Genomic DNA, 24538 nt, shown 5'->3' on the forward strand with positions numbered 1-24538 from the left:
GGATGGAGACCGATCGGTTCTAGTGAGAGAAATTTCTTAGAAATCGATTGCGTTGAAAACCACAAACATATTCAAATCAAACTAAGAATGGGGGGAGCGAGTATTGGTCGAGCACCCACCCCACTTGAAGAATATGAAATCAAACAAGTTGCATAAAAGTTTGACTTCGATATATGTGTATAAGATAATTTTCGAGAAAAACCTTCTTTTTTTTTTTTTTTTTTTGGGTGTCGTTTAGTAAACACATTCTAATTTTAGAATTTCGTAACAACATCTTTGTCTTGCCTAATAATAGAAATATCTTAATATTTATCTATTGATTGATCCATAGAGTGAATCGATCCGGTTATAATATTTTTTATGTTATATTGTAATATTTTTAATAATATTAAAAATATTATAATATAATAAAAATTAGTGTACTATAGTATTTTCTTGATATTGCTGAAAATAGGATAACACGATCTATAATATATAAAAAAATGATATAATATATTTTTATATTATGTTATAAAAATTTTTAGAATTACTGAAAATACTATAATACAGTGTAAAAATATTGTAACTAGATTGGTTAATCCTAGGAAAAGAAGTAGATGACTAATTATCAAATTATGGATACTTCTTCAAGTATTAGACGAAAAAAAAGAGTGATGTTAGAAAATTCTAAAAGCGGAGCACTTCATTAAAAAACATATATATTAATAATTTTTTTAAAGAATTAATCCTATATATATATATATATGAGCCAATTTTGCTTGGTATGGATGTAGTTGCACTAGAAGCCTTAAATTCAATAATCTTAAATTGCACTTGATGGTATAAATTATTGGAATTCACGAGCAGTTTGGATCATCGAATTTAGTATCATTAATAAATCAAAATATAGAAAGTTTTCTTTTTGATGTACGGGAAAAACAGGGTTTAATTATTTTATAATTACTTAATATATCTATAGATGAATCTAAAAAAAAGACAAAAATAATATTTATTATTTACGTGAGAGGGTACATAAATTCATGTTTGAATAAGGTTAATTTAATATAATTTTATCTTATTCTTGGAAGATGATGAACAAATATCAAAGGATGGATGCTGATGTGGTTTGATTCATCAAGCATGATCAATGGCCATTTTTTTCTCTCTCTTGAATGACATAACATTCACAATTTGGATCAACATGTTAGCCATGATCCTTTCAAGTTGACGTTGACCATGTTATCAATTCTTATCAGATCCATTGTCTTGGTAGAATATAGGACAATTATTTTTTATTTATATTTTATTGATGATGATAATTACTTATGGATTATAAATTCATGATATTGATGGATTAGAAGAGAGAGAGAGAGAGAGTTTGTCATGCAGATGGAATAATATTTGAGGTTCATGCAATAGGGGAAGGGTGTTTGTTGGTGCATGTCATTGCCATGGTGGGGGCAGCAGATGGGTGTGCATCCATCCTAGTCTAGCTTCAAAGAGATGGGTTGTGTCCTTCTCTATCATGAGGAACTCAGATTCCTTGTGGGTAACATCATCATGATGGGATTGGACAAGTGCTTGAAATATGACATGATAGGAGGGTGAGTGACACCAAGAAAAAACACTTTTTTGATTTATAAGTTTGTCGATGAATTAGTTTAGATTTGTGGCGATATTTTTGAGTAGAATGGCTTCAAACCATTTAAGATTAATCTATAAGAAATTGATAATCTAAAAGCTTTGATGTGCTAAGTTATAGGTCATATTTAATGCATATTATTTTAAGTTGTTGGGTAGATTTATAATCGAAGATGTTGTCGACAAGATTATGATATTTGTAGACTTTGAATTCAACCTTAGGAAATTTCTCAAGAGTCCATAAGAGATTGCGTGAAGAATGAATAATTCGATGTGTTCAATGTTTGATTTGATCATTTGCGTAGTGCTAAAGACAATGTGCAATTCAAAGGCACTTAATATTAGATTACATGAATTCTAATAAGATCTAGAAGTTGATTGATCTGAGTATTGTCTTGTGCTTCCGTGTAACGTCAAAGGAATCGTTCTTTTTCTTCTCATTAGAACATCATACTGGACAGCGTCAAGAAAAGGCAGCACATCTCATGGAATAATGCATTGCTTTGGAAAAGAGATGCTGAACAAAACAAAAGGCAGCCATGTCGGAGGGTCAAGCTTTCTCGACAACCTTTCCAAGTCAATGACAAGAACATTGATAACATCTAAGAAAATATATATTGAATCAAAGTAAGTATTCGATGGACTCCATACTCGGTATCAAATACAAGCTAACGATAACTCCTTTTGTCATGCTCTTTCGGCGTAATGTTTATCGACTTAAAAAAGAATCAAAGGACAAGAAATAAATTATCGATCGATCGATATATCATCGTGTCAAAATGAAAAATATTCTCTCAAATGATATTGATACATGAAATCTTTTTCGACCACCAAATTGTTTAGGATTCTTATGCTCTCAAAGTATAAAGAGACAAAAGTGTTTGAAAAAATAAACTTTAATCTTATTTCTCCATATCATTTTTACAGCATTTTGGAGTGAGTTTTAAGTTGATAACCGGGGGAGAAAATTAGATTTACGGTGCACCACTATTTCCTTACAATACTTTTTGTTTCTCCATTTGTAGCATCAACATATAAAAAGATATTTAGTGTATAGGCTACGTTTGCGAAGAAATAAGAAATATATTCATGTGACATAATTGAAAAAATAAAAGGATTAGATAGAATAAATATATTAAATCAAATCCATCACATCAATAATATAACATAAGGAATGAGGGTAAAGAAAGAAAACTAGAAGTTTGATAACAATAAAAGTATAAGTGTTAATTTTAATCTTTTAAAATTATGTGATATGATCTTAACCAATCTAGTTCGGATCTAAACCACAGTTGTATGCTTAGTGAGGAGATTAGAGGAACAACATAGTGTATTTAAAAAAGTTCTTCTGATGCTCAAATTAGTAATACGTGACTTAAGAGTAATTTTAGAAATTGTTTTGATAATCAACAATACTAATTTGAAGCTATTCTATAAGATAGTTTCATAGTATCAGTCATTATAATTATCATTGTTGTGATGATTATTTGACTCATTCGATCCATATATTGGAATTAAATGAATCTCGAGCTCATAATAATATAATATTCAAATATCTTATCCATATGTTAAATTTTCTATTTATGTGTTTTCGTGATCAACTAATACATCGAGTAAACCTCTTTCTCTCTTTAGCTTTCCTCATCATTTATTTTTGTTATTGTATCCCTCATCACATCTCATTCATTATTAGTCTACTCAGTCTTTCACCCTAACAATTTTCATTGAATAATTCAAGTTAAAAAGAAAAAGATGAAAATAAAGTCAATAAAAAATAGAGCAAGTAGACAAAAAGAGAGGATGCTTTCCCTAGAAAATACTGATATTTTGAGTATTTTTCAATCATACCCCATATTTTGTTTTTCCTCAAATAATATATTTAATTTAAAAATATCCAAAATATCCCTCACTAACTTTTTTTCACTCTTTTTAAATTAGTTTTAAACTATTACCGTGTTTTTATTTGGCTTGTTTACAATAATTTTTTAAATTACTTTTATAGTATTTTTATTGAGATACTAAAAACGCTATAAACATTATTCAAACACTATAAGTGACATCTAGGTTTGATTTATCCATTCTAACCGATGTGCTAGTCGACCAACAACATAACATATACCATCTCATACTAGTATATTAATACACGATATATTAGTTTGTATTAATATACCAACATATGAAACACGGGTATGTATTTGTGTTTTGATAGGAAAGAACAAAACATTGAAGAGGAAGGTCTAACGGAGGAATAGAGGGGAGAAAAAAAAAGGAGAAATAAGGAAGAAGAAGAAAAAAAAAGAAGAGAGGAAAAGAAATGCAACAATGGTTACGAAATAGTAGTAGCATTGAAAGGGAGTAACATTGAATGGGTATCGCAGCGATGAGAAGAGCCCTAATCTATCTTATTTTTCTTTAATATTGAAATGGACTTGGCCCATCACATTTTTATTTTTTTGTTATTTTGATTTGAATAACTTGATGATCCACGGTCCGACAAGACAACATCACCTAAGTTACATCGTTTCAAAGGGTAGAACAATTCTCGAGTGACATTATAATATCCAAATAATTTAGACTTATGATTTTATTATTATTATTATTTTAGTGACATTATATTATACCTTTTTCATTTTCATTGTTCATATATTATTATAATATCATATTTTTAGACTTAGTAATTGGTTTGGTTGAGATTAGGAATCATTTGAATCACATGCTATGTTTTCAAATAGACTTTATAGTATTTTTATTACGTTGATCAAAATATTATAATAAATTAAATTTTTTTTTATTTAGTGATGTTGTTCATAAACGATTATAAACATCTATTTAAATCAAATAATTTCTAATACATTTTAATTTTGTTTGATTAATTTATAATATTTTTAAGGAAATTTTATGATGTTTTTATTATAGTAATCAAGATACCATAAAAGATAAAAAAAATTACGGAGCAATTTAGGCCTTTTTTAAATTAAGATTATTATTTGAGAAAATCAAAAGGGAATACTGAAAGTAATATCCAAAATACGTATATTTTATAGGAAAATAAACGCTTTAAAGGATTTAAACCCCTTTTTTCCCTTTAAACCCTTCCTTTGTCACCATTTCATATTAAGCCATCCGACGACGCCCTCGTGTATTTACAATCATGAATTCCTTTTCTTACTCGCCGACGATTACCCTATCATCTACCTGCCTTGTGAACTCACCCAGCTATGGCCCCAAAATGAGTCACACAAGCTTTCTCTCACAAGGCAAGTTAAAGGTCACGGGGTAACACAAAGACGAGCGTCGGAAAAGTCTTACAAGTCCCCCAAATTTAGAAGGGAAAAAAAGGAAAATATCGTAAATTTACAATATTGGCCTTGGACGGGCCGCGTCACGCGCCGGCCTCTCGGAGAAGCGGCACGAGGCTGCCGCCGAGGTGGAGCGCCATGAGCCCCTCGAGGCCGCCGACGGCCACCCCGCCAATGAATAGCGCGGGCATGGCCTCCGCCGCCGCCGGCCCCGGCGCGGTCTCCCCCTCCTCCAGCACGATCACCGTGGGGTGTGCCCCCACCGCCTCCAGCAGCCGCCGCATGACGTGGGCCATGCAGCACCCTGGCCGGCTGAACACCACCACCGGGCTCTCCCTCAAAAGCCGTTCCATCCTCCTCTCTGGCGCTTCGCCCCCGTCGATCGTCAGCGCCCCTCCCAACCCCAGTCCCCCCTGCGTCGAGCTCGCCGCTATCTCCATCGCCGGAGATCGCAAAGAGAACCACCCACCAAGAAGAGCCAACGGAAAAGGAGGTTCGATGGAAGAGGGACGGAGACGAACCGTCCAATTTATACCATCAGAAGCGAGCAAGGATCATATGGGGCGGAGGAGGCGGTGCTGTCCGGGGTCACGTGGTAGATGACGTCACCGCCACTGTGACGGCAAACAGCAGAGAGAGAGAGAGAGAGCGATAATGGGGTACGCGTGATGACGTCACCTCCCCACCGCGCGTCACAGTAGCCCCGTGGACGTCCCGGATCGTGACGTCAGGTGCCCCCCAATCGACACGTGCGATGCGACGGGCTCCACGCGCGCGTAGTAGACGGTGGGGGCGGTAAATGCTCGGCCGCGCTGATTGGTCGCCGGATGGACGGTGCGGATCCGATCATGCTCGACGTCGTGGACGACGCAACGGGAAAGCATGTGGGCTTTTGATGAGATGCGCCCGACGCTTTCGGCGCACACAAGTTTGGACCAATGGGCGGTCCCAACGTGTGATTCCGACGACGTCATCCATGGGGGGTAGGCGTTGCTTGTGGGCGACGGATCCGGTGAAAGCGGGTGGGATCGTTGACGTGGATTGCCGTGGTGGCAAAGGTAAGCAGGTAGCAGCACCCATTACTTCCGTACTCATTTTCCCTCTCACCAAGGACATCGGTGGGACCCGATTATCTGTGTATGGGTCCCACATGGATTCCCAACCACAGCGGAGGTAACTGAGTTGGGGTAAGTGCCCGTCTTTGATCACACTTGTAGTTCCTTTAAGTTACTATAATATGTATATATATATATATATATATATATATATATATATATATATATATATATAATATTTGTTCGATTATGTGTATTGTCTCTCTGAGACGTCATATTGACTAATATTTCTAGTATTTCTATGTTTTTAGGGTTACAATTACCCACAAGGAAGGAAAATGTGTTTATTATTAATACTCTAATACAATATTTTCCAAACTCATCAATGCATCAGTAACAGAAGCGTAGACTCTTGAACAGTTCATAGTTGCTGATGAGTGAGACACACTGCCAATCTTTTAGTGCTTTGAGTACTTGTATAGCTTACTAGGTCGGGGAGGAGATGCATGCAATGAAAGATGGATGATGGTGGGAGAAAACCGGGCACGTAGAGAGCCACCACAATGCACCAAACCAGTGGTTCCACTTGACCACATGATGATACATAAAATAAGACCCTACCCTAATTAATTGGTGACAATTAACCCAGTTTTGACTCATGCACATGCATGCATTGGCTATCAAACACCAATAATGAACCCTAGTTCTTTATTTCCCAAGCTTGCAAGGATCAATAATACTCAATAAATGTTGCTTTTATGACAAGGAAGATAAATGAGTAATATATTCATTGTTGTAACATTCTAGGATCTCCAACAAAATAATGTATAGTCTATGATTCTATTGAAATCCACTCACTAATTTCAGATTCAGCTATATGTCTGAACTATTGGAAATTTGAAAGAAAAATATTGGTTTGGTAATAGGTATCATCTAAAACATATTTATCTCTTACCACTATTATCATCTTTAGCAATATAAGGTTTGTGTTTAGAAAGAGTGATTTGATACTTTTAAATACATTCAGATGCGATATTGACACTAATTTCACTGCTATTGATCTTAAATAGCGTTCAACTCTCTTTTCTTCACGTCAATGTGAGTAAAAAGTATTTTTATACTATCTACAATGCTATGGAAATAGGTTGACCTTACTGTTCTAAGGTCAAAGAGGAGAGTTGTTTGGATGCACATAAATGCCACGTTAGGGTCGATTGGCAATTGAATACTAAGTTCATTAGATGTGATGTATTTCCTTGGGAGTGGCTTCAATTACGCTGTGGAAATTGTAATTTAATGAGTCTAATCAGCAAGAACTGTTCGGTGATTCGTGGGAGATGCAAATACAACGATGATAATAAAACAATAAAATTATCAATTCTAATTATTTGAGATCGACAAGATGGATTCTTTGTTATTATTGAAATTAGTAAAAAGTCATAGACTTAGTTATATTTAAAGACTTAAATTTTTATTCAATTATTTTAAGTCTTTTTTTATCTCTCGTCGTATCACTAATATTAATTATTTTATCTATTTTTATTATCCATATTATTTTAAATAATTTTCTCTCATCTTATATTTTATTAAAGTAATACATGTTTATTAATGAATAAAAATATTTATTTTCTTATCAATTTTACATATCCATCTCAATATTCTTACCTTGGCAACATAAATTTTTATATATTTTTTTTCTAATTACCCAACACTCAAATTAATAAAATTATATTTTATTAATTTATTTACTTTTAGAGTTACTAAAATTATATTTTATATATTGAGTCTTAGTTTTGCTTAATCTAAACCTTTAGTTTTTAAGGCTTATCTCCATGACTCAAATTTATAATTAATTTTACTTAGGCTCCTATCAACTAAGATAATATTTTTGTTAGTAGGGAGGTCTATTAGGTAAGTGACTAGCAAGTTCATTCATAGTTAATATGAAAAGTTAGAAATTCAATGCGGATTCTAATTAAATTAATTTTCTGAGATATTTGTTTAAAGTCTTATCCTACTTTTGATCTCTATCTCAATATCTCATTACTCATGATTTTAATTTCTCTATAATTTAGATAATTTTATATATTATCCTTGTTTTTGTAAATTGACATTAAGAAATTCTTTCTTCATTCATAAAACATCTTTTGAATATTATGATTTTACTAAATAAGCAAGTACCAAACTATTTTCTTATCTCCTAAATTTTTTCAAACCTCAAGAGGAATAACATCAGGTCCTATAATCTTTTCTATTTATATATTTTTTAATATATATTTTATTTCATTAACTCTAATTTTATAAATAAATATATATTTATTAACTCTATCATTATTATTTATCATTAAATTAAATCTTTTTATGGAATATTTATTAAATAATTTATAAAAATAATTTTATCATCTTTTCTCATACAACCATCTAACTCTTTTTTAAGATTACACCTCAACCTCTAATTTCATCAATAATCTCTTTTGTTAACTTCCTAATCTTATTAGTTATCATAGTTCAAATAATATTAATATTATCTTCATTTTGTTCTTTTTCTATCTTATTCTTAAAAGTGTTTATATTATCATCTTTAAAATTTCACCATATAGTCCTATTAAGTTTTTATAATATTTTTTCTTCTATATTTCAAAACATCTTGTCCTTTTATAAATTTTAAAATTATAATTTTATCTTCAAATCTTTTTAACATCTATAATATTATTCTTAAGATCCTTATAAAAAATAATTCTTATACCATTTTTGTGTTAACTTTTCTAATATATCAAATTTTAAATATAGTATTATCAATATCTCTAGAACTTTTTATTATTTATTCTCTTATAAATAAATAATATTTATTCTTTTTCTAATCATATTGTTTGTCAATTCGAATTTATTATTTGAAAATGTTACTGTATTCCAAGTTGCTAATATAATTCTTTATTCTTGAACTCTTAGCATCACATTCCAGCATCATGTGATGAGTTACTTTCAGAGGGACCTCTTAGCCTATTATTTGTACTTTGGAATATATAGATGATCAAAATCATTACTTTCGGATGATGACCTAGTTAGATTTAGTTAAAATATATGTTCATAAGATTTGATATAGTTTTACGCTAATTGAGTGTGATTTTAACTCTAGACCTTTTTTTTTTAGCTTTGGATCAACATTAACATTATAAAGTGGAATATACAAATGACAATAGAAAATTGAGATCTCTAGGTCTTTTTTATCAAAATTTTTCTTTATTTTTTAATTTATAATGAATTGGATTACTTCCAAATAGGAAGGTTCACTGCAAGAGTTTGACTATATTCATATTAAGGACTTTTAATTTTACTAAAATTCTCATACCAACTTCTATCTACCCACAAAATTTAATTTAATTTGCTATTTTCATTTAGTCTCCAGTCTTATAATACTCCTTGTTATTAAAGCTAATTGATCATATTACGATGAAATGAAAATATTTGAGTTCATCAATGATGTAACAGGTGGAAAATTTGAGTAAGTTTTTTTAACCATGGTTAGCAATGCTATTATAAATCCTAAAGTCATTAGGTGTACATCTAATGCCACAAAGTTTTGGAGATTGACAACACAAGCCATTTAGTCTTTCACTTTTTTTTTCTTCATTTTATGTTACATATATTTTTTAAATTATGTTTATATATTCTGATAATGTTGTTTGTTCTTGTTGGTATTATTAATCTCATGTAGACCATATAATTGCTATTTGGCACCCCAGCATTGAAACATTATATTTATCATTCATGAAACATGACAGCCTAAAGGTAATTAATTATTGTGAAGCATTCATAAATGATATAATCAATTGGACCTCAGTTACTCCAACTTGCCATTTTGAGTGAGACAAAGGGGAATATAGTACATGTCCTTGACCCATATACTTGGCATACATAACATTTCAATATAAACCTAATCTATTTAACTATGTTGCCAATCTGATTTGAACCCAAGAGTGCAGCTTAAACATATAATCCACTCATTAGCCCATAAAAAAAGTGGTCCATAATTACACCCTTTGATTAATTGTTGATTTGAACCCAAGAGTGCAACTTGCTTGCATCTTAAATTGCCATTCCATCATCCACTCAATATAATATATATATGTATATATATATAGCAGTAGAGAGAGATTTTTCTTGGTTGTATCAAAGAGTTTACATGAAGCAAAGCCATAAGAAGTCAGTGTTGGTGTCCTCATTGTGGGCTAAGTTTTGCACTAAGAAACAAAGTGGTGAGGTTAATTATGACCCCACCTCTCACTTAATCACCATTCCTTTTGTATTATATTCTTACTCTGCCGCCTATCCCCATGTTTTGACTTTAGGGAGCTCAAATTGTTCATTAATTATTTCCCAAATCACATCCATTTCAGCATCTCATCTTCACAACCTCATCTCCTTTGTCTTTAATTAACACCGAATGCTTTGGTGGGGACATAAATGCATTCATTAATAGTTTCCCACTAAGCTTCACATGCAAACAAAATGACATTCAAGCCAATTAAAAATAATGTGTATAAAATTGATTCCATTTATTAGCTGATAAACATTCAACTCCAAGCAGTAGAGCATTAGAAAAGTGCTTACAAATATCTCTAATAGAACCCAAATCTACCATCACAGTTCATCTTAATCTTTCTTAATTTCTTTCTTAATCTCTCTTCTTTTTTATGTAGCATAATTACATAATATTATTAATGTAGTTGACTATGATTATCGTTTTGATCCGTATATTTTAAAAAGTACTATAGGGTTGGTACACTTAGGAAAGTGAAATATTTAACCATAATTCTTCTTACGTCGTTAATTTCATCGATAAAAAAATCGGATGTGTTATCACGTATAGAAAGGATAAAAATATAATTTTATTATTTTTTAAATTATTAATTTTATATAAATGTTTTGCTCGTAGTCCGTTGTACTCGCTCACCCGTCGTTTGCTCGACGCTCGCCCGTCACACTTACTCGTCTATCGCACTTGCTTGCCCGACGTTTGTCCGAAGTAAACTCTTTAGCATCGAGGTGCGACGGGTGAGCGTCAGGTCAACAAGTATGACGGGCGATGAATGAGAAGTTTATATAAAATTAATAATTTAAAAATAATAAAATTATATTTTTATTTTTTTTTATTAATTAATTTTTTTCTTCGATAAGATAAAATTAACGATGTAAGGAGAATTGAGATTAAATATTTTACTAAGTGTACGAACTTAATATTATTTTTTAAAATATAAGATTGGAATATCAGAGTTATAATTATTTTTTTTTACGTTCTCATTTTATACGGTGTACGGTATCCTATGGATATCGCGCCGCACAACGGAAAGCGGTATAACGGCGCGATATGGAAGACAACTATCTCACTGCCGCCCCCGCGTTCTCCGTCTCCGACAACAGCCGCAGCGTCCACTTCGCCGGCGGCGCATCTCCCGACCCCGCTGCCGATGTGGAGGCCCTCCGCCGCTTATCTGACAACCTTGGTGCCGCATTCGAGTCGCCGGACTTCGAGTTGTTCGCCGACGCCCGCATCGCTGTCGAGGACGGCGGGGCGCCGGCGCGCGAGGTCGGAGTCCACCGGTGCGTGCTGTCCGCGCGGAGCCCCTTCTTTCGGGAGGTGTTCGCGGAGCGGGAGGGGGCGCTGGCGCCGGTGAGGCTGGAGCTGTGGAAGCTGGTGAGCGGGTTCGTGGTCGGCTACGACGCCTTGGTGACGGTGCTCGGGTACCTCTACAGAGGGAGGGTGGCGCCGCTGACCAAGGAGGTGTGCATGTGCGTGGACGAAGAGTGCCGGCACGAGGCGTGCCGGCCGGTGGTCGATTTCATGGTCGAAGTGCTCTACGCCTCCTTCGTCTTCCAAATCTCCGAGCTGGTCAGCCTCTTCCAGGTGACCCTTTCTTCCCTTTTGCTGTTTCCTTCTCAAGGTGGTTGTGGTTTTAGTTGGGTGTCAAGAAATGAATCATGATAAAAATGCGTTCTTGATGGAGTCTTGGTGGATTGATGGGCGGTCAACTTCGTCCAAACCTCATCTGAGGGTACTCTGATCATTTCTTTAGGCTATCCGTCTGTTTCTTGTCATCTGGTACTTAATTTGCTGTCTTGAAGATGTACGTTGTCTAGTCATATGAGCATAAACTACAACTAGGAGGACAGATCTTCCTGGTAATGTATGAGGGTGTTATATGCTAGCAATGATAGATCTTTCTTACTGGCCAAGATCCTGCGATAGGTCCTCTCTTTGCAGCGACATCTTCCAGTTGGCTTATGCAAACTTTACATCATGTAAAATTATGGGAGTCTCCAGAGACAAAACACAACTACAATTTTTACAACATATATAACCATTTCACTTGTGGCTTCTCCTCTGTTTGACATCTTCCAGTTGGCTTATGCCAACTTTACATATCACCTTCTTAAATGAGTTGTTATTGTATTTGATTTTGTCTAAGAAGAGAAATTAAAACTTAAGATGATGAACGATATCATAAATTTTTTGATTGGTTTTCGTACAATATTTCCATGATTATCAGAGCATGTTTTAGGCCTCCTATTGTGATCTTAAACTAGCTCTATGTGGCTGTCATCTTGATGCAATTTTTCTTGATATGTCTTGTCACGACAGCTGAGTTTATAATTCCTTCACGTTTTACTGATAGTCGTATCATAGATTTGTATGCTTATTTGTTAGGACTACTTTCAAATGATGGTCAATGACCAGTTGTTTCATTGCAGCGACACCTTCTTGATATTCTTGACAAGGTGTCTATAGATGACATTCTGGTAATCCTATCTGTCGCTAACCTGTGTGATAGCTCTTGTGCCAAATTATTCAACAAGTGCATAGAGATTGCAGTTAAGTCAGACCTGGACATCATTACGCTTGAGAAGACAATGACTCCTGATATTGTCAAGCAAATCATGGATTCACGCTTGAATTTGGGAACAGTAGGACCTGAAAGCATCAATTTTTCTGATAAACATGTCAAGAGAATACATGGGGCTCTCGATAATGATGATGTTGATTTAGTAAGAATGCTGTTGAAGGAGGGGAATACAACACTAGATGATGCATGTGCTTTGCATTATGCAGTGGCATATTGTGACTCAAAGGTTACAACAGAGCTATTAGATCTTGAACTTGCAGATATTAACCATAGAAACATCAGAGGCTATACAGTGCTTCACATTGCTGCAATGCGTAAGGAACCCAAGATCATTGTGTCGCTACTAACAAAAGGAGCTAGACCTTCTGATCTAACACTAGATGGAAGGAAAGCAGTTCAGATCTCAAAGAGACACACCAAGTCCATGGAGTACTTCAAGTCAACTGAAGAAGGACAAGCATCTCCCAAGAGTCGTTTGTGCATCGAGATATTAGAGCAAGCTGAAAGAAGAGATCCGCAAGTAGGAGAAGCTTCTGCTTTTCTCGCAATAGCTGGTGATGACTTGCGGGGAAGATTACTATACCTTGAGAATCGAGGTGATCTCATTTGTTTCCTACCTAATATTATCTTGCTTTTTTTCTAATAGTCACAGAGCTTTTTCTCCTTTGTGCCCTACTAGATTGAACATAAATGAGCAATTGTTAAATATTTACACCCAAATTATGTTGTGGTTTTCAATTCACTTCTAGGCAGCTAAGGCTTTAGTGTGTTCAATTTTTTATCATATTGTCTTCATGAGCATTAAAATCTAGAATCATCAAGTCTCTGAAGCATCAACAAATGCTTGCAAGAAAAAGCAATCTATTATAAAAAAACTTAATCTCTTAGCAGATCTTCCCATGAAGTATCATTTAGCCTGGGATATCTGTTCCAGCTATGTCAACCTATATTGAGCAGTAGACTGCAGGAAAGAAAAAATATGACTTTGTAGATCAACAAATATAGGAGGGATCAGAAGATACATGATAATCAAATCTGAAAAAGAAGTGTCTCCTTGTCATATAGGCATGTGTGTGTGTGTGTGTGTGTGCATGTGTATATGTTCATTGCATGGGTTCATGAATTTGTTTGTTTGTCTATGTATTATCAAGGCTATGATTTTGCATCAAATATTTATCCACAAGTATGACATTACTTGATCCTTTGATGCCTAATGAGAAAATTGACTTTTTTAGTTTTTGAGATTTTTCAGACCCATAGCTACTAAGTTGTTTTCTTTTTCTTTACTTTCCTTGCTGGATTGAGTGCTTACATATGTGCCTGGACATAATTTATGTCTTTGCAATACTTTGTTGAATGCAAAAGAACCTTAGTAACACAATAAATTAGTTGTGTATATCACATGACTTCTTCATTTGAATGATTTTTTTTCTTTCTTTTACACCTTGGTTTTAAAGGTAGCTACTTTTGTTGCATGTATATCCTTTCATCTTGATTGTTTTTTTGTGATCTTACTGATGATGCAGTAATGCTACTTAAAAAGGTAATTATCTATTGGTCATCACCTTAAGACTTAGTTGGAGTTATATTTTGTGATTTATATTGAAGCATATTCATTCTGTTCCGAAGCTACAAAATTGGTATTTCAATCCTTTTCAAGTACGCTTACAATTGGATATTCAACTTATTGAGTTTAAAAATTGAGTTTAGCTGTCAACAAAATTTTAGAAATTACTTTAAAAAATATATTCTATCACTTTTGTTTTATTGAGCTCAGCATTATCACAAACAATGTGTACAAGTTTATATTTTGTTTTCAATTCTTCTAATCAAACCTCCAATTCAGATCGTCATTGTGTGATGCATGAGTGCTTCCTAGTCACATCTACGTCGCCTTTGTTGGATGTTTTCAAGTAATGTATTTATGTAATAGCAAGGTTTTCTGTGGTCGAAATCTATACTTCACTGCTGCAATCTTAGCTCTTGTTGCATATCTTGTTGTATTTTGAATTATAAGATGCTAATTAACAATATGTATGATTGGTGCAACATTAGGCAAATCCCTTTTTTCCAACTTATTTTTCAAGAAATTCACATCTTAGGGAGGATGCTGAGTTTAAAGATCATAATTATGGTGAAAAAGTTAATGGTTTGTAATACCGTACCGTACCGCTCGGTATGGGCAGTACATTGGTACACCTTAGTGTATCGTGTGTCGATATGCTCGGTATAACTCGGTACATACCGTACCGATAGTTGATTGGTATACCAGTATGGTACGATAGTCAGAACCTTATAGAATTCTAGCTATTTACTCCATATCACCAACTCGTGACTTTGAAATTATTATGTAGCATATAAAATTTTAGAATTTGTTCATTATACATTTGTTTTCTCTAATTTCTTTTATTGTTTTGTCACTGTGCAGTCACTCTTGCAAGATTATTATTCCCCATGGAGGCAAGGGTTGCCATGGACATTGCTCGAGTTGATGGCACATTAGAATTTACCTTAGGGTCTACTACTAGCCATTCTACTGGAAATCAAAGAACTGCAGCAGATCTAAATGAAACACCATTCACGATCAAAGAAGAGCATCTAGCACGTATGAGAGCACTTTCCAGAACAGGTATTCCTTCAAGCATTTTGTTCTGTTTTCAAAGTCTTTTCATAGCTTGATCCTTTCAAGTCAAAAAATATATCGTTAGCTGCGAGTAACAATTCATAATGAGACAATCAAGTTGATGGTTCAAGATGCAATGTGGTGGTAGATAATCTGAAAGATGAGGTGAATCTTACTGATGTTAAATGCTTATTAGTAAGCTAAATGAAGGTTTAAGACTAGTGCTCTTCGACAAATTTAATGAGAAACAAAGCTTGTCATAATCATCTGAAAAGTTTACCTTTCATTTAAATTACTGTTTTCCTCTATTCTAGACTGAATGAGGCGCATTACTTGCTACAATCTTTTGAAAAATATGGCTTTCATTTGACTTAATTTCCACTTTCATTCAATCGAACATGGTAACAAGTTGGTCAGATATCATTTCACACTGTAGTGTTAGTTTCATACTTCTGTAGCTGATTCATCATGCAATCGATAACCTTCTGTTTGTATGAGATAAGTTGAATCGACTGCCATATCGAGAAAACATTGTAATATGCCATAATTTTCTATTTTCTGGTTAGTTTTCTGGATTCTAAGTGCCCTTCAACATTCAACTGATATAAGTCGATAATGGCACGTAACAGTGGAACTCGGGAAGCGCTTTTTTCCCCGGTGCTCAGCGGTTATCAATAAGATCATGGATGATGACTCGACAGATTTTGCTTATCTTCAGCATGATGCATCAGAAGAGAAGAGGATGAGATTTTTGGAACTGCAGGATGCCCTGTCGAGAGCATTCAGCGAGGACAAGGAGGAATTCAACAAGTCTGCTTTGTCTTCCTCATCATCATCAACATCGGTCGGCATTGTACCAACACAAAGATGATACATTGTGCTGTATCTCCTACATTTCCTATGGCTTCCTTTTGCTGACTCCTGCACTGGGAACATTTTGTTCTTGGTCCTGCTGTAAAATGTATTTTGGTGTGATGGATCTGTTCTGTTTCAAATTTTGTCCTGGAATGCTTCGCACTTCACATTCTATTTAGTCTCTTGTATAAAGGGTATCATGGCTGACAACATTTGTACGACTGAATCATTTGAAGAACTTTTCGGTGATTGGCTACAGTTTCAGTATCTGCATCTGTGGCTGGCTTCTTCTATCAGCTGCTGCTCAAATTCCATGGAATTGCTTGCGCTCAAACACATCGAAACTGTAAACAAAGATACAGCTTCTCTCTGTAAAGAGCCACAGCGAAGCAAACATAGAGGACAGCCTTTGATCGCGGGACTCTCATGGTCGATCCTGTAGCTGCTCAGCTCGCTATCTTAGTTTGAACGGAGAAGGCAAAGCAGCGTGCAGTTGTTGGGCCGGTTGATCCGACCTCAGAGGTCAAAGGGTAGAGATGCTAGTAATTGCAAGCAGTTATATTACTTGACATCAGCCATTACGGCACTTAATCCCTACCTCTCCAGAGTCAACGGCAGCATCCCCTCCGACGTCAAAGCGTGCAAAGACGTGGACTATTTCAGTCGACACCACGTTCCAATCTTCTTGGCCTCCGTCTCTGAGGGGCTGAGCTGTTCGTCCCCACTTTATACGCCAGCAGTGAACTTGGTTGACAAGCAACTCCGGACCGGAGTGGGGCAGACCTCTGTTGCCTTCGCCGCGTGGTTTGACGCTGCGTCAGTGCATCGTTTGTTCCTCCGTACCAAGCATCTGTCTTGATCCTTCGTATGACTCTGTCAAGCATCCTTCGGTGGAGACAACACCACCAGGAAGGACGTAATTAAGCTGGAAATGATGTGCAAGAGGAGTGGATCACGGACGACTCTCGATCTATGTTGCAGAACTTCCGTCGGTGCCAAGGCTTCACCTGATTGATGGTTTGGTTGATTTCAAGGTCAACCGAGTGACTCAGGGATTACTTGGGGAGGTGGTAGGCTGGAAGCAGTCAAAAACAATATTGTTCTCAACACCATCGGTTTGACTTCCTCAAAGCATGACATCACATTGCTTTGACAGTGAAACCCTGACTATGAAATTTCTGACCATATCCTCCCACATCTCCTCTCCCTCCTCGAATCTTTACCACCAAGAAAACAGCCTCTAATCCATTTATGCCCAGAATTCACTACCTGGTGGTCCTTTTGGAAAATTTTTTGTCCATTTTCTATTGAGTCTGCGGGCCTCCTACGACTCATTTCGTCTTGGCTGACGACATCGAGGTGCCCATCCTCAGAGTATAAATAGGAATCGATCGGCTGCCAGGTGGTTGCACGCTTCCGGTTCTTGCAGCATTTTTGGTGTCCCTCTTTGTCGAGTGCTGCTTCTCTTCACCACAGGGTTACTTGCATTCTCTTTAGGGATTCAGAGGTAAGATGAAAGAAGGCCTTTTTCATGATAAAAATTTGATTTTTACGTCTTCCTGTTCTTTCTTTGAGAGAAGCGTCATTGATGTTTCTGATACAGTGTTCTTTTGGGGTGTGCATTGAGTTGCTCCTCTTGTAGCCGAAGTAGGGTTCCAAAGTTGCAAATGTTTCAACTGCTTGGTAATATAATGTAATAGGTTTTCTAGAGGACACAGGATTCTCTGGTGTGGGCAGAAGAATAAGCTTTAAGCATTCTTTTCTGCAATTGGTGAATGTTTACAGAGATAAATCTCTTCCATTTAGGATCAATATTTTAGTCTTCATGTTGTCATCAGAATCGTTCTTTTTCTGTTCACACTCCTTCTTCCAGCCCTGAATATTTCGGGAATTTAGGGGTCATCTTTCTATCTCTGTCTTTGCCTATCAATCAGACATGGGAATCATTTGCTTGCTAGAAGCTAATCACTGGTGTTTCTTTGGTGGCAAATTAGTTCCGCGCTAGCAATCTTGGTCGATAAATGCCTAGTAATTAAGCTATTTGGCTAACTACAATGCACTACAATGCCAGTTTCTGTCAGTAGCTGATAAGGAAAATTTTCTTTTGGGAATGAGATGCATATGCTGAATATATGGAGATCTTTTGCTATTGACTTGAAATTTTAGAATCTTTTGTACTAGGATACTCTGAACTTATTATAGTTCAAACTTTGAATGAAGATATTATTTCAAATACATGATGCATTGTTATTTTAACAGTAGGGATGCTGACTAGGTTTTGGCTATTTATCCAGGAGACTACACACCTAAATCAAAGTGCTGAAGTAACATTGATGGGCTTACATCTTTCATTGCTCAACTGCTCATGGGTTGAACTCATGAGAAGCAAGATTTTTGCTTTGACAGAAACTGAGGATGTCAAGACAATCACAAGATCAGCTAGCTGCAAACAAAATGAATTACATGCCAACACTGAGTTGAGTGCTTCTTTGAGAGAATCATTGAGCTTCAAAAATTGGCATCACGAGCAGGTAAAGCTGGAAACTAATTTATCATCCAAGAATCAGTACCTGGAAGATGGCAAAAAGCAACCTAATTTGGCACAGCACACCAAACATGATACAGATCTTGAGTTGAACCCAGCAATCTGTCCTTTGTTGTCCCCATGCCCTACGAAAGACCTCAATGCAGCAGCTGTTAAGCTTCAAAAAGTGTACAAGAGTTATCGAACTCGAAGAAATTTGGCAGATTGTGCAGTTGTTGCCGAGGAATTATGGTCAGTTTCTAGAACAATACTTCTCTAACTACTAGTTTGTACCAATCGATTAGTAATTTTCCGATCATTTTTTATTTAATATTCATTTGGTTACAGGTGGAAGGCATTGGATTTTGCCTCTCTCAAACACAGCTCAGTATCATTTTTCATTGGTGGAAAGCCAGAAACAGCAGCTTCACGTTGGGCTAGGGCACTAACAAGAGCGGCTAAGGTAGTCCAATCACTAATGTTTTTGCCTTTATAGTTCTATGTTAAGATATCACTATTAAGCTGGAAGCTATGATCTTTTTAAGCTATTACTGTTACAAAATCACTGTGATTTTTTTTTGGTTCTTTGTAGGTTGGCAAGGGTTTGTCCAAGAATAACAATGCACAGAAGCTAGCACTCCGACACTGGCTTGAAGCTGTAAGTTAATTATCTCTGTTTCCTGCTTTATGCCTATTAAATCTAAAACAGGGATGCTTTATGCCTACAATCCTTTTTTTTTTCTAAATCTAAAAAATTCTGTGAATGTATTATGATGTGAACCAAATGTTTTACAGAGGAAAAAATTACTGGTTTTCTCAAAGTGACAGTCAAATCCCCTAAAAGGGCATCTACTCGGATAAACTCTTATGGTTTAGGTGCAACATTTAGCAGTGATAGTGCAATGAATACTCATTCTTGTCTTTGCTTTCAGATTGATCCCCGTCATCGTTATGGGCACAATCTGCATATGTATTACGACATATGGACTAAAAGTGAGAGCAAACAACCATTTTTCTACTGGTAAGAATGTCTCACTTGCATTTTTACATCCATAGTTCTGTTTCTTTTCCTTCTTAATGGAAAAAATTTTAGCTTGTTTTGGTTCTGAACTTATTTTTGGGTGGAAAATTGAAGGTTGGATATTGGTGATGGCAAAGAAGTTAACATTGCAAAGTGTCCTAGAAACAAGCTTCAGCAGGAATGTGTTAAATATCTTGGACAGGTACATACCTTGCCAGTTAAAAAATCTTAAACATTGAATTAAAATTCTGAACATTCAACAATTCATTTTTGCAACATTTTTATTTCAGAAAGAGAGGCTGGCTTATGAAGTCATTGTGGAGGATGGAAAGCTAGTCTACAAGAAAAATAGAACATTGGTGGATACTACTGAAGGTTCTAAATGGATATTTGTTCTCAGTACAATCAGGGCATTGTACGTGGGCCAGGTGTATATCATGTCCTTGTTTACTATTTTCTTATTTGGGAAATAAATTACGTTTCATATAATTCTTCTTTCCTGAAATCTTGTCTCCTTCCAGCTTGAAGGGATCTTATTTCTTACCTGAATATGTTCTTTGGTGTGGTTTTAAGATCTTCCCCTGTAGCTGCATTCTGTTTGCAGACTTGTAATTCTCAACTCCTTTTTATTTATGGGCAGAAAAAGAAGGGCTCATTTCAACACTCGAGTTTTCTTGCTGGTGGAGCTACGATAGCTGCAGGAAGATTGATTGTGAAAGAGGGAACTCTGAAGGTATTGGTCGACAAATTATGTCCAACTGAAAACCTTGATCGTCGAGTATAGTCAATCTTCCAATTGTTGATGTATTTGCTCATCTCAGCGAAACCATCATCAACTTTTAAAATATATAGCTTTTCGATAAGCATAAAATTGTTATCTGATAATTTTAGTGACTTTTTTCCTGTAGGCTGTTTGGCCACACAGTGGACATTACCTCCCAACCGAAGAAAATTTCCGGGAATTTATCAGCTTCCTTGAAGAGAACAATGTTGACCTCACTGATGTCAAGGTAAATCTCTAGCTTCCCTTTCCTCATCAACCATTTATATGGCTAAGTGGTAGGAAGTATTTTGAGCCTCCAATATTAGTATTTCTGGAAGAGAAAATCTCTTATAAACATTCTGTTTATCTTAAAAATCTCACAGGAGACTGATGTGTTATTGTTCATGGTTCTTCAGAGAAATCCAGTTGGCTATGATGATGACTACCCTTCATTCAAGTTGACCACGAGTGACTCAATGACAGATAGCGATAAAGGTGTAGAGGTAGAAGGTGAATCTACAACACATCATGCAGGAGATTTGAGTGACTGTGAGGCAGAGGAGAGGCCTGCATACTCTCTCGGAGCTGAGTGCCATGAAGGCAATGAGATTGAGACCACTGTTGAATCGGTGAACCATCATCTTCGCAAATGGACAACCGGGGTTGGGCCTCGCATTAGGTGTGTTCGGAACTACCCAACCGATCTCCAGTTTAAGGCGCTCGAGCAAGTTAACCTGTCACCGAGGTCTATTCCTTCCCCTGTCGGAAACAATGGACCGATCCCGTCACCTCGCCCCAACTCTAGAATCATGCTATCCCCCTCACTTGCTGGCATCCACCTGCCTTCTCCGGCGATCTCTCTTACTCTTTCGAAACACAGATGTTGCTGATTTATCGGTATTGCCGGTGCTAATTATTTGCAGATTGCAGCATGGAATGATGCAGCTGTTTTCAAGCCACTTTTGGCACCTAGTAGTTCAGATTCTCAAGGTTGGTGCTTGAAGATGAATGAAGGAACGATGCATTGGCCAACTAATTGTTTTCTTTTGTTTATCTTCTTGTATATTTGTTAACTGATATAATTCATATCTCACTTCTTTTTTTCCCCTCTTTTTTGGTTCCTCTCAAAATGAGATCAACCTTTTTGTAAGCACATTCTTTTTTTCTTTCCCCTCATAGATAAGGAGATGGAATTAATGTATAGAATTCTTCTCAAAGAGAAAGTAATGCTCATCTTTCATATTCCTCTGTTTACCTGAAGCTATACTGCATCAAAATTATGCATGGATTCCATTGTCACCTCACATTCAAGCAACATTCTAAAGCAAGAAATATTAACTATTAGCATGAAATTACAGAGCCAATTCCAAAGGCATAATTTGCATCATGAGTCATATAATAATACATCAAGACTGGCCTTATTTAGACGCTGGCTACACGACATGCATGCTTGCTTGCATCACTGGCTGATCTAATCATTGGCACGTTTGATTGCTCGGAGCATGATGTCGCGTTTGAACGATAAGATCAGACCATACTGGAACTCCGGCGGCAACTCCATCTTGGGAGAGCGCCGGAAGACGTAATGCCGGTAAAGCTGGATCAGCGCGAGTTTGACTTCTTGTATGGCGAACTTCTGGGCGATGCATGCGCGCGGACCGATGCCGAATGGAATGTGCGCGTACGGGTGCCTTCGCTTCTCTTCATCACGTGCCGGATCGAACCTCTCTGGCCGGAACACGTCCGGCGCCGGAAACTGCTTCGAGTCTTTGGCCACGACCCCCAGCGCAAGCCAAACCCATGTCCCCTGCGCGAAAGCAGCCACTGTTAGTTCCCTTGCAGGATGAGCGAGCTGATTCTGTCATGGACGACGGCAGGACACCTTCGGTAGAACGTATCCTCCGATCTCAACCTGCTGCGACGTCTCTCTTGCGACCAGCGGCGAGACTGTGTACATCCTCATGGACTCTTTGATCACCTGCATGACAAGAACAGATTGTGTTGTGTTCGTCCTGCAGCGTACGTGCGGCAACCTCGAGCTGCGTTGCTGCTTACCTGATCGAGGTAAGGAAACTTGGAGTGAAGGTCGTCGAAGGTTGGGATCAGATCACGAGGGCCAAAGCGATCGATCTCCTCCACCAGCTTCTTCTCCACATCTGGGTGTCGCGAGACCAGGTAAACCGTCATCGCCAGCGTGAAGGCCGTCGTCTTCGTCCCAGCGATGAGGTGCTCGTACACGAGTGCTCGGACGTAGCTGTCGGTGAGGAGGTTCTCGGCGAGTCGCGTCTGTCTCGAGTTCAGCAGTGCCGCCAGGAAGTCCTTGGACTCACGGGTCATCTCGCTCGACCTCTTCGCGATGATGGCGTCGATCCTGTCGCACAGCTTCTGGTTCATCTGGTGCAGCTTGTAGTCGGCGGCGCCGGGGATCCTCTTGAATATTTCACGGCAAGGGTTTTGGAGCACTGGGGCGATCAGGCCCAATGCCGTGGAGAGGGAGCCGGAGAGGTCCATCTTGAGGGAGGAGATGGCGTAGGTGTGCTGCCGGAGGAAGCAGGAACCATCATCATCGTCGTCGTCGTCGTTGAGGAGGCCGAACTCGATGCCGAAAGCGGTCTTGCCGATGATGTCGATGGCGAGGCGCAGGGAGAGCTCGGAGAATGGGACGTCTTCTCGGTTGCGTTGGATCGTGGAGATGGTGTGGCAGAAGGAGGTGGCATAGTGGTGCATGGTGGGGATAAGGCTTGCGACGTGGGCGGGTTGGTAAAGGGAGGTGATGATGTTTCGCGTTGAAGTCCACCTCTTGTCCCTTTGAAGTCAAAGCATTCTTTTACTCTATATATAGACTGTGCTTGTTTGTGTGTGCTTCAGATAGCAATATTACCGCGTCGGATTTGAATCAAATGGATCTTGGATACATGTCCAAATCCGATAAGGTCATGAATCTATATTGATATTAATTGAGACAAACATAATTGACAAGATTCGCTTCCCTATTGACTTGGTTGACCTTCCCGATAAGGTCCATCTTCTCCAACTACACTCCAGAAGACTAGCATTATATATATACACGAGAGAAGGGGGTACGGTACCTTAAAAGAAAGAGTCCATTCTGAAGTAGAGGTGACCCAGTTGCAGGCGAAGGGCTGCTTCTATTCCTTATGTCTTTAAAGTTCTTAATCCCCACCTTCCTGCAGAGTTCTGCATCTGCTACAATCACTAGTGGTTGCCTTCCCAAATGAAATCTGATCATTAACGAGTTCAACATCATCGACTTTATAGCCTTCAACACCAGAGATTATTTTCCCACTCGTATACTTGAGATTGCTCTACGTGTGCATGTTGCTTGGTGAAATGACAAGGGAGAGTCTTGCATGTTTACCTAAAGATTGGCCCGTAGTTCTTAGCAAACACTCTCAAGATATCTGGCCCGTGCTTGGCGAGGAAAGGAATGTGGCCGAGAGGAAACGTTGTTGGAGGACCGGGCACTCTTCTCACTCTCCAGTATGGTGCGTAGAAGTAAACCAGGAACCCTAAAAGCAAAGCCATGGATGCGAGGAAGAAGGGAGCACATGACCTTACCAAGCTCTCCACGATTTCAAGGACTCTATCTTCCATGAAGCACAGATATGTATGTATATGGAGAGAGAGTAGCGAGTGGACCGTGACGAAATGGGAGAGCGATGGCTACACTTTTATAGAGGGGATCAAATGGGATGTGGCAGCAAAAGATGGCAAAACACTGTGCATGATGGGGTCGACACCAGTGGATTTCTGCAATGATCCATGGGTTGGGATTCACGGTGGAGTATAATCTGGAACAACTTCACACTATCAACAGCGAGCATCCAAAGCACAAAGGAAATTAAGATTCATTGA

General features: G+C 37.4%; 4 protein-coding genes across 4 annotated transcripts; 2 read left to right on the forward strand and 2 right to left on the reverse strand.

The window, feature by feature from the left end:
* Positions 1-5002: 5002 nt before the first annotated feature.
* Positions 5003-5359, reverse strand: LOC135618041 (glutaredoxin-C7-like). Its single transcript, XM_065118943.1, has one exon. It carries the CDS (start codon positions 5357-5359, stop codon positions 5003-5005), a length of 357 nt encoding a protein of 118 aa, XP_064975015.1.
* Positions 5360-11303: 5944 nt separating this feature from the next.
* On the forward strand, positions 11304-16532 carry NPR1A (BTB/POZ domain and ankyrin repeat-containing protein NPR1). The gene is made up of 4 exons (XM_009410592.3): positions 11304-11879; positions 12725-13472; positions 15305-15505; positions 16129-16532. Exons 1-4 carry the CDS (start codon positions 11343-11345, stop codon positions 16368-16370), a joined length of 1728 nt encoding a protein of 575 aa, XP_009408867.2. The 5' UTR covers positions 11304-11342; the 3' UTR covers positions 16371-16532.
* Positions 16533-17595: 1063 nt separating this feature from the next.
* On the forward strand, positions 17596-21850 carry LOC135616915 (IQ domain-containing protein IQM1-like). Its single transcript, XM_065116647.1, has 10 exons — positions 17596-17861; positions 18649-19130; positions 19227-19341; positions 19471-19536; positions 19811-19899; positions 20014-20101; positions 20190-20327; positions 20540-20632; positions 20808-20909; positions 21079-21850. Exons 2-10 carry the CDS (start codon positions 18688-18690, stop codon positions 21550-21552), a joined length of 1608 nt encoding a protein of 535 aa, XP_064972719.1. The 5' UTR covers positions 17596-17861; positions 18649-18687; the 3' UTR covers positions 21553-21850.
* A 135-nt stretch (positions 21851-21985) lies between these two features.
* On the reverse strand, positions 21986-24311 carry LOC103991229 (cytochrome P450 711A1). The gene is made up of 5 exons (XM_009410595.3): positions 24042-24311; positions 23752-23904; positions 22718-23468; positions 22545-22640; positions 21986-22469 (listed from the first exon to the last, which is right to left on the reverse strand). Exons 1-5 carry the CDS (start codon positions 24275-24277, stop codon positions 22134-22136), a joined length of 1572 nt encoding a protein of 523 aa, XP_009408870.2. The 5' UTR covers positions 24278-24311; the 3' UTR covers positions 21986-22133.
* Positions 24312-24538: the final 227 nt, after the last annotated feature.

This window comes from Musa acuminata, chromosome BXJ2-7 (assembly GCF_036884655.1).
Source record: "Musa acuminata AAA Group cultivar baxijiao chromosome BXJ2-7, Cavendish_Baxijiao_AAA, whole genome shotgun sequence".
NCBI lineage: Eukaryota > Viridiplantae > Streptophyta > Magnoliopsida > Zingiberales > Musaceae > Musa > Musa acuminata.